The sequence below is a fragment of the Hyperolius riggenbachi genome, chromosome 3, assembly GCF_040937935.1.
Source record: "Hyperolius riggenbachi isolate aHypRig1 chromosome 3, aHypRig1.pri, whole genome shotgun sequence".
Taxonomy (NCBI): Eukaryota; Metazoa; Chordata; class Amphibia; order Anura; family Hyperoliidae; genus Hyperolius; species Hyperolius riggenbachi.
The window spans coordinates 344749028-344758859 of NC_090648.1; the positions used below are offsets into that span (position 1 = coordinate 344749028).

A 9832-nucleotide genomic window follows, 5' to 3' on the forward strand; every position below is an offset into this window, starting at 1 on the left:
ACCCCCCCCCCCCCCCCCCCCCGTGTACTGTATGCATCTATCCCCCCTGATCACCTTCCAATCACCTGTCAATCACCCATCAATCACCCCCTGTCACTGCCACCCATCAATCAGCCCCTAACCTTCCCCTTGCGGGCAATGTGATCACCCACCAACACCATCAGATCGCCCGCAAACCCGCTGTCAGATCACCTCCCAAGTGCATTGTTTACATCTGTTCTCTCCTCTAAACACCCACTAATTACCCATCAATCACCCATCAGTCTCCCCCTATCACCACCTGTCACTGTTACCTATCAGATCAGACCCTAATCTGCCCCTTGCGGGCACCCAATCACCCGCCCACATGCTCAGATTGCCCTCAGACCCCCCTTATCAATTTGCCAGTGCATTATTCACATCTGTTCTTCCCTGTAATAACCCACTGATCACCTGTCAATCACCTATCACCCATCAATCACCCCCTGTCACTGCCATCCATCAATCAGCCCCTAACCTCCCCCTTGCGGGCAATCTGATCACCCACCCACACCATCAGATTGCCCACAAACCTGCTGTCAGATCACCTCCCAAGTGCATTGTTTACATCTGTTCTCTACTCTAAACACCCACTAATTACCCATCAATCACCCCCTATCACCACCTGTCACTGTTACCTATCAGATCAGACCCTAATCTGCCCCTTGCAGGCACCCAATCACCCGCCCACATGCTCAGATTGCCCTCAGACCCCCCCTTATCAATTCGCCAGTGCATTATTTACATCTGTTCTTCCCTGTAATAACCCACTGATCACCTGTCAATCACCCATCAATCACCCCCTGTCACTGCCACCCATCAATCAGCCCCTAACCTGTTCCTTGCGGGCAATCTGATCACCCACCCACACCATCAGATCGCCCACAGACCCGCCGTCAGATCACCTCCCAAGTGCATTGTTTACATCTGTTCTCTCCTCTAAACACCCACTAATTACCCATCAATCACCCATCAATCACCCCCTATCACCAACTGTCACTGTTACCCATCAGATTAAACCCTAATCTGCCCCTTGTGGGCACCCAATCACCCGCCCACACGCTCAGATTGCCCTCAGACCCCCCCCCCCCCTTATCAATTCGCCAGTGCATTATTTACATCTCTTCTTCCTTGAAATAACCCACTGATCACCTGTCAATCACCTATCACCCATCAATCACCCCCTGTCACTGCCACCTATCAATCAGCCCCTAACCTGCCCCTTGCGGGCAATCTGATCACCCACCCGCACCATCAGATCACCTGCAGACCGGCCGTCAGATCACCTCCCAAGTACATTGTTTACATCTGTTCTCTCCTCTAAACACCCACTAATTACCCATCAATCACCCCCTGTCACTGCTACCCATAAGATTAGACCCCTATCTGCCCCTAGGGCACCCAATCACCCGCCCACACCCTCAGAACGCCCTCAGACCCCAGCCCTGATCACCTCGCCAGTGCATTGCTTGCATCTATTCCTCCCTCTAATCACACCTTGAGACACCCATCAATCACCTCCTGTCACCCCCTAGCACACCTACCCATCAGATCAGGCCCTAATTTGCCCCGTGTGGGCTCCTGATCACTCGGCCAAACCCTCAGATCCCCCTCAGACCTCCTTCCGATCACCTCCCCAGTGCATTGATTGCATCTATTCCCCCCTCTAATCACACCTTGAGACACCCATTAATCACCTCCTGTCACCCCCTAGCACACCTACCCATCAGATCAGGCCCTAATTTGCCCCGTGTGGGCTCCTGATCACTCGGCCAAACCCTCAGATCCCCCCTCAGACCTCCTTCCGATCACCTCCCCAGTGCATTGATTGCATCTATTTTCCCCTCTAACCACCCCCTGAGACACCCATCAATCACCTCCTGTCACCCCCCTAGCACTCCTATCCATCAGATCAGGCCCAATACAACCTGTCATCTAAAAGGCCACCCTGCTTATGACCGGTTCCACAAAATTCGCCCCCTCATAGACCACCTGTCATCAAAATTTCCAGATGCTTATACCCCTGAACAGTCATTTTGAGACATTTGGTTTCCAGACTACTCACGGTTTTGGGCCCGTAAAAGGGCAGTATAGGAACCCCACAAGTGACCCCTTTTTAGAAAAAAGACACCCCAAGGTATTCTGTTAGGTGTATGACGAGTTCATATAAGATTTTATTTTTTGTCAAAAGTTAGCGGAAATTGATTTTTATAGTTTTTTCATAAAGTGTCATTTTTCACTAACTGGGGTCACTTGTGGGGTTCCTATACTGCCCTGGCATTTTAGGGGCCCTAAACCGTGAGGAGTAGTCTAGAAAACAAATGCCTCAAAATGACCTGTAAATAGGACGTTGGGTCCCTTAGCGCACCTAGGCTGCAAAAAAGTGTCACACGTCGTATCGCCGTACGCAGGGGAAGTAGTATAATGTGTTTTGGGGTGTATTTTTACACATATCCATGCTGGGTGGGAGAAATATCTCTGTAAATGGACAATTGTGTGTAAAAAAAAAAACAAAAATTTGTCATTTACAGAAATATTTCTCCCACTCAGCATGGGTATGTGTAAAAATACATCCCAAAACACATTATACTACTTCTCCTGAGTACGGCGATACCATGTGTGGCAATTTTTTTGCACCCTAACTGCGCTAAGGGGCCCAAAGTCCAATGAGTACCTTTAGGATTTCACAGGTAATTTTGAGATATTTGGGTTCAAGACTACTCCTCACGGTTTAGGGCCCCTAAAATGCCAGGGCAGTATAGGAACCCCACAAATGACCCCATTTTAGAAAGAGGACACCCCAAGGTATTCCGTTAGAAGTATGGTGAGTTCATTCCACAAAGTGTCATTTTCCGCTAACTTGCGACAAAAAATAAAATCTTCTATGAACTCACCATACTTCTGCAAAATGACCTGTGAAATCCTAAAGGTACTCATTGTTAGAAGAAATGGAAACTTTTTTTTTTTTGTCACAAAGTGTCATTTTCAACTATGAACTCACCATGCCTCTCATGCCTCTTTGGGATGACTTCTTTCCAAAATGGGGTGATTTGGGGGGTATTTATACTATCCTGGAATTTTAGCACCTCATGAAACATGACAGGTGGTCAGAGAAGTCAGAGATGCTTCAAAATGGGAAAATTCACTTTTGGCACCATAGTTTGTAAACGCTATAACTTTTACCCAAACCAATAAATATACACTGAATGGATTTTTTTTTTTATCAGACATGTAGCAGAATAAATTTGGACAAAAATGTATACAGAAATTTTACTTTATTTGAAAAATGTCAGCCAGAAAGTTAAAAAAAATCATTTTTTTGACAAAATTCATGTCTTTTTTGATGTATATAATAAAAAGTAAAACTCGTAGCAGCAATCAAATAGCACCAAAAGAACGCTGTATTAGTGACAAGAAAAGGAGGTAAAATTCATTTAGGTGGTAGGTTGTATGAACGAGCAATAAACTGTGAAAGCTGCAGTGGTCTGAATGGAGAAAAAGGCTCTGGTCCTTAAGGGGTAGAAAGACTGTGGTCCTCAAGTGGTTAAATCAGTGATCACTTATGCTGCTGGCCAAAGCTTTTGAGGAGGCTGCAAAGAACCCTAGTGGGCATGAGTCCTGGTCAAGTGTTAATTCCCCTACTTCTAATAAGTACAATTTTAACTACAAGTGTCTTTTTACAATACAAATTGTGTGACACTATTGGAGTGCTCCTCCATTCTTCTCTCCATTAACAAAATAAGGACAAAATCCAGAGATCATAATGTGGAAGCAAATTTAAACTTTATAAAATAGCAGGTGATTGAACAGTCTGTCAATATTGTCAGCAAGCAGCAACATTCAGGAATTCTAGTGAACAAGCAACATTTAGCTCCCAACTGTCCCTCTTTTGGAGGGACAGTCCCTCTTTGGGAACCCCATCCCTCTTTCCCTCTCATTGGCCCTCTTTTGTGATTGATGTACAGATCTATGTGTAACGATTGTGGAATTGTCTCCGTGATCAGCGCACAGGATGTGCGCTGACACTGCGGAAATCCTCCACAAGCGTATAATTTGCGGGAACCCAGCAGAAGGTGCAATGCACCTGTAGAGGGAAATTCCTGTCGGCAGGTGGAGCTGTGGAGTGCAGAGGAACAGCTCCTCTGCCCTACCACACACGCCAGACAGGAATTGTACGAAGGGAAGAAACGCAATCGCAAGAGAGGCGATTGAGAATGAGCACAGAGACAGATTGTATGTGTGTGCACCAAACTAGTCGCCAACCCGCGACGGTGCACACACCACAGCAGATATGAAGTAGGAACGCGATCGAGAGAGGTGCGATCTCCAGACGTGACACAAGGCTACAGCAAGGCGGAGCACGAGAGTAGCAAAGGCACAGCAAATCACACAATGAGGAGACAAGGAAAATATCAAACGCTAACTGAACGCGAACACCGCACTCATTCGCAACAGTGCACACGTTCATGCGCGGTCTCCACGTGATAAGCACAATAGAGACAAGCATGCCTAACTAACCACCGACAGACAAACATGAAACAGAGGACGCGAGCGCTTGCTTAACGGTTACCTCACCGAGCCTCCAGCAAGCGTTCGTAGCAGACAAGACAGACACACGAAAACAGGGACAAGCGAGAGATGGGATCCACAGCACTAGCGAAAAGAGGCCAGTGCAATCCAGGGAGACAGAGAGATGGAGATTAGACGGATCCACAGCACTAGCGCTAGGCGAGTGCGATCCAAGCAAGACAGATAGAGGAGATAGCTGGTAGCAACCGCTGCTCCAGCTATACTCCAAGAACAAAGATCAGAACGACCTCCTGTCGACCACCGCAGGGACAGGACAATTGCAATAGACAGACAAAACAGAAATGCAATCCTAACTGCACTAGGGAACCTGCCGAGTGCAGTCCCAAGAATTACTCTTAAGCTAATCTTTCAAACAATGAGCAAGGCTGACACTCTCCAGAGTGTTTCACAGGAAGAATCCTTATGACCAGCAACTTACTGTGGGAAACATAGCTCTTTATAGAGCAAGCCCACAACGGATGTGGCTAGGCAATCTGCATGACAAACATATGCAAATTCCTCAGCAGCAAGCTGCACAACTGACAAAAGGTCTCTCTTCCAGAGACCTGCAGAATGCAGACCTGAACAGTGATCAAAAGGCTGCCTGCCTGCGCAGGCAGCCACGCAGATCCTCACACTATGTAAATGTATCTATTTTTCTATAGAAAAATGTGTTATAACTGACTAAACTTTATTCCCATCCTAAGTTCATATATTTCTTATTTTCACGTTAATATGAAGGAAAATGAACCAGGATAGAAAGGACCAGTGTGGTTTTAATTATAAAACAACATTTTTTCTTATGAAATCTTTATAGAGGTGTGGCAGGGGTGTGGCTTTAGTGTCCCTCTTTCTGATCTCAAAAAGTTGGGAGGTATGATTTATGGTCTGTAGTGGTCAGAAGCCTTTCTTATTTGCTAATGCTAACCTTCCAACATTTCCATTTTATTTTAGATTTGCAGTACCATTCTTGAAACCAGTGAAAGAAAAACAAGCTCCAGGCTACAATGAGATAGTTAAGCGGTCAGTATAGCTATATACTATATATTCAAGCTAGTCATAAAAACTGAGTTGTTTTTGACTGTTGGGAGATCATAACGCTGTGAATCTTCATATACCGCTAATTTGTTTACTGCTGTCTCCAGTGTCCACTCCCTTCACAGTTCTGTGCTTCCCTCTACAATTCTATACTGTACCCATGTCCATTCCAGTCTCTGCTATTCTGCTTCCTGCTTATGGTTTAGAAGACATACCAGCTACTCATTTCAACATATGCAGACATGCCAAGAGTTGTATACATGATATGAATGGAGATACTAAATCCCCCAGCAATCTCAAAAATGGAGATACTACTTAAAGAGATTCTGAAGTCTCATAAAATTCACGTTTTTATTTTAAAAATCACTTTAACATCATTACCCTACCTAAAACGCCGCATCTCCACGGCTGAACTCTAACTAAATCCCCCCTAACTTCAGCCCCCCACCCCCCGCAAAATCGACGATTTTCTTGGTCGTGGATTTTGCTGCCCCGGGAGGCAGAGCTTTCAGCTGCAGCTCTGCCTCCATGCGCGTCAATGCACGCGTATCTCCGCCTCTCCCCGCCCCTCTCAGTGAAAGAGGACTGAGAGGGGCGGGGGGAGGCGGCGATCCGCGCTTATAGATGCGTGTAGAGGCAAAGCAGCAGCCGAAAGCTCTGCCTCTCACAGAAGCGCTACCCGCAGTGTGCCCCGGGGAGTTTGGGGGGATTTAGTTAGTGTTCAGCCGCGGGGATGCAGCGTTTTAGGTAGGGCAATGATGTTAAAGTTATTTTTAAAATAAAAACTTGAATTTTATGAGACTTCAGTCTCTGTTTAAACCTTCAACATTAAACAAATGCAAAAAAAGTGAGCTTTAAAGAGGAACTCCAGTGAAAATAATGTAATAAAAAAGTGCTTCATTTTTACAATCATTTTGTATAAACTAATGACCTTAGCTTGTTTAAAAATGGGCTAGGTCTGTCACCACACATATCAGCGCGCATGCGCGCGCCCGCCCACACATGCCTGTCCCTTCTGGCCCCATCCTCCCCCAGCTCTCTTTAGTGTCTCTGCGTCCCTCCCTGCACATGCGCAGTGCAATAAAGCACTGACACACGGACATAGGACGCAGGGACACTTGCTCTTCATTAGGTAGGACGATTTAATCAGTGTTTGCCCATTGTAAAATCTTTTAAATTTCTGATTTACATTCTGACATTTATCACATGGTGACATTTTTACTGCTGGCAAGTGATGTAGCTGCTGCTTGCTTTTTTGGCAGTTGGAAACAGCTGTAAACGGCTATTTCCCACAATGCAACAAGGTTCCCAGACAGGAAACTGCCAGGACCATTGTCCTCACAGTTTCCTGTAGGAGGGGTTTCACCTCTGTATCAGCCATACAGACCCCCCTGATGATCCATTTGTGAAAAGGAAAAGATTTCTCATGGGAAAGGGGGTATCAGCTACTGATTGGGATGAAGTTCAATTCTTGGTCACGGTATCTCTTTAACTAAAGGTGGCCACACACGATACAATAAAATGATCTCATTTTATGGCAAGTTGATAAAAAAAATCAGATTTCCAGAAAAATCAAAAGCTTTTTTCTTTATTCGAGCAAGAAATCTGATCGGATTTTCCATTTTTATTCGATAAAAGTTGATCGGAAATGTTGGATTTTTCTGATCATTTATGAAAATTGAATGGTGTGTGCTAGATTGTCAATTTATTAATATATACACCCAAGCAATTTTATTGGAGTATTCAATCATTTTTATCATAATTGAGGAAAAATGTAATGTATGTGTGTGGTACATTGGTCAGAGTTTTGAAATGCTAGTCAGAAAAATTGATTGCTATTCTTGAATTGAACAGATATTAAAAAAATTGTATGGTGTGTGGCCACCTATAGAAAGATCTATTTCATTCAATAATTCATATAAATCAGCCCACCAAATAACATATATGCAAACATATGAAATGCAGAGAAAACCAGCCATGTTGCATAGTGTAAAACTCTGGCTGCTATTACCACAATGAGATTATAGCCATATACATACTAGATTTTGCGCCTGAAAATATATATATAATAACTAATGAACAAAATTCCTTTCGGAAATGATTTCACCGATTCAAAAAAAAATTCAGTCATCTTAATTGATAGTCACCAAAAATATACATTCATATACCTGAAATAATATAGTAGATGTTAGGAATTGCAGAAGCAAGATACATGGTCCACCATGCCTTGTTACCAAATTGGGAAGGGCTTCTACCCAGAACTAAATATATGACCAAGAACTAAAAATGGGCTTGCACAAAGCTCCATATGTGCAGCTGACCATTGGCTCACTCAGCTGACTATTGGCTCAATATACACTAGTGGGTCTGGATGTGAGCCTGGCTTACAGTATGTGATGCATCATGGGGGGCCATGATACTTGCTTACTTAAAGCTGAATTATAGTAAATACCTTGTGTGTTAAGAATGTATATTTGGCTTCACTTTTTTTAGTCTCTTTTCTAGTGGTTCTTGGTCACTATAAGCTATCTGGGTGCTCTGTAACAAATGATAATCATTTTGTCCTCAGCTCTATTAATGTTATTAGGAATGAATGTCACTCAAAGTGTCCCTCGGGCTGCAAATCCATGCTCCAGCCTCTCCCATTTTCAATTTTAAAATCTTTGCTGAGCAAAAGATACCTCTGGTTTAACCTCCTCTGTTATGGGGAGGTGGGGGGTATTATAGTGGGGAGGATACCTTTACTGACGACCTCTGCTTCAAGGATCTGGTCTATGTTTGCCATAGTGGCTGCTGTGGCCTAGGGAATAGGAGCGGCCTGTTCTTGAGGGAGAGCTAGTGAGGTGGGGCTTGTGCACATGTCTGCGCGTGTTGAGGCACTCCAGGTTTACAGCAGCATCTAGGGCTTTCTTTAGTGGCATCATAACAGTCTCTACATTGAGGGGGAAATACCAAGCCCAGCTGAAATGTACAAGGCATGCCTTTTTGTGACAGCACTCATGACTAGTTCTCTTTTGTGGAGGCATCAGCAGTCTAAGTAGACCTGTGGCTTCTCCAGTAGATGTACTTGTAAACTGAGCAAATTGCATTGCCTAGCAACCAGCAATGCTGCTGTTAACCAAAGAAGTTATTTACATGGCCACCAAGCAAGACTTTGATGATGTGTTAGATTGCAAACACTGAACTATGTGATGTGTGTATAGTGTAATTTGCATGAATTGTGAGTGTTTTAGTGTTGACAGATTCTGCTCTTTCAGGCCCATGGACCTGAGGACAATAAGGCATAGGATAAGAAATGGAATCATTAAGACAAAAGCAGAATTCCAGCGAGATGTCTTGTTAATGCTTCATAACTGTATTATGTACAATGGTGCTCAATATATTGTCCATCAGAAAGCTCTGGAGATGCAGAAAGAAGTTGTGGAGCTGTTCCAAGTAGGTTGATGCAGTATTTGTAACTTGTAAATTTTCTGGTTGTCTCTGCTCTGCTTGTACAGCTATTCATGTGTAAGTGTCTCCTATAGCCATTATAGCACAGTATACAACAGGTGTACGCACACAAACACATTTTTATCTAATTTTTCAGGTTTTAAATCTGCAAATCTACGAAAACTCAAAGTTAAAGGAGTAACTCTGGATTTTGAAGACGTTATTTTTAATGGCGGCACTAATAGTGTTACCAAGTTGACTAAAAAAAGATGTTCATAACTGCACTGTTGCAACTGTTGGAAGAAAACCGTTTTAGTTTTAACAAAAGATCTCGCTTTAATGATAAGTTGTTTTATTTGTGAAAATGTGATGCTAATAAATGTTTATTATAATTTTTTGTACACAATTGTGTTGTTGTTTTTTTTTTATCCCTCAAGACAAAATAATGAAAATTGCAAATGTCACAGTCATTTGCTAGTGAAAACAGAATAATCTTTGTTTCAGTATAAAACAACATTGTTCAGGTTTCTCATTTAAATTACACAAACTGGAAAGAACAGGATTTGCCAGATCAGCCATTTGGTTTAAGTTACATTAGCTGCGTAAAGGATAAATGCAAGTATTATGTTTACTAAATCCACTGACCTCCCCAAGTAGCGTACTGTACTTATGAATTGTGAATGGTACTCCTTACCTGGGATGCGAAGATGGCACCATAATGGGCCCTGTAGTACCATTGCTGTACCAGGATATAATCAGATGGAAGATGCTGCACTAT

The 9832-nt window shown here is 43.5% G+C and overlaps 1 protein-coding gene across 6 annotated transcripts in view; it reads left to right on the top strand.

Moving 5' to 3' along the window:
• The window catches only part of BRD8 (bromodomain containing 8), a 75812-nt gene extending 66391 nt beyond the window's left edge, over positions 1–9421 (top strand). For all 6 annotated transcript variants that reach the window (XM_068277001.1, XM_068277003.1, XM_068277002.1 and 3 more), the window contains 3 exons: positions 5542–5610; positions 8883–9060; positions 9212–9421. In XM_068277001.1, coding sequence (XP_068133102.1) covers positions 5542–5610; positions 8883–9060; positions 9212–9256 — 292 coding nt within the window. In that variant the 3' untranslated portion in view covers positions 9257–9421. The remainder of the gene's footprint in view (positions 1–5541; positions 5611–8882; positions 9061–9211) is intronic.
• Positions 9422–9832: the final 411 nt, after the last annotated feature.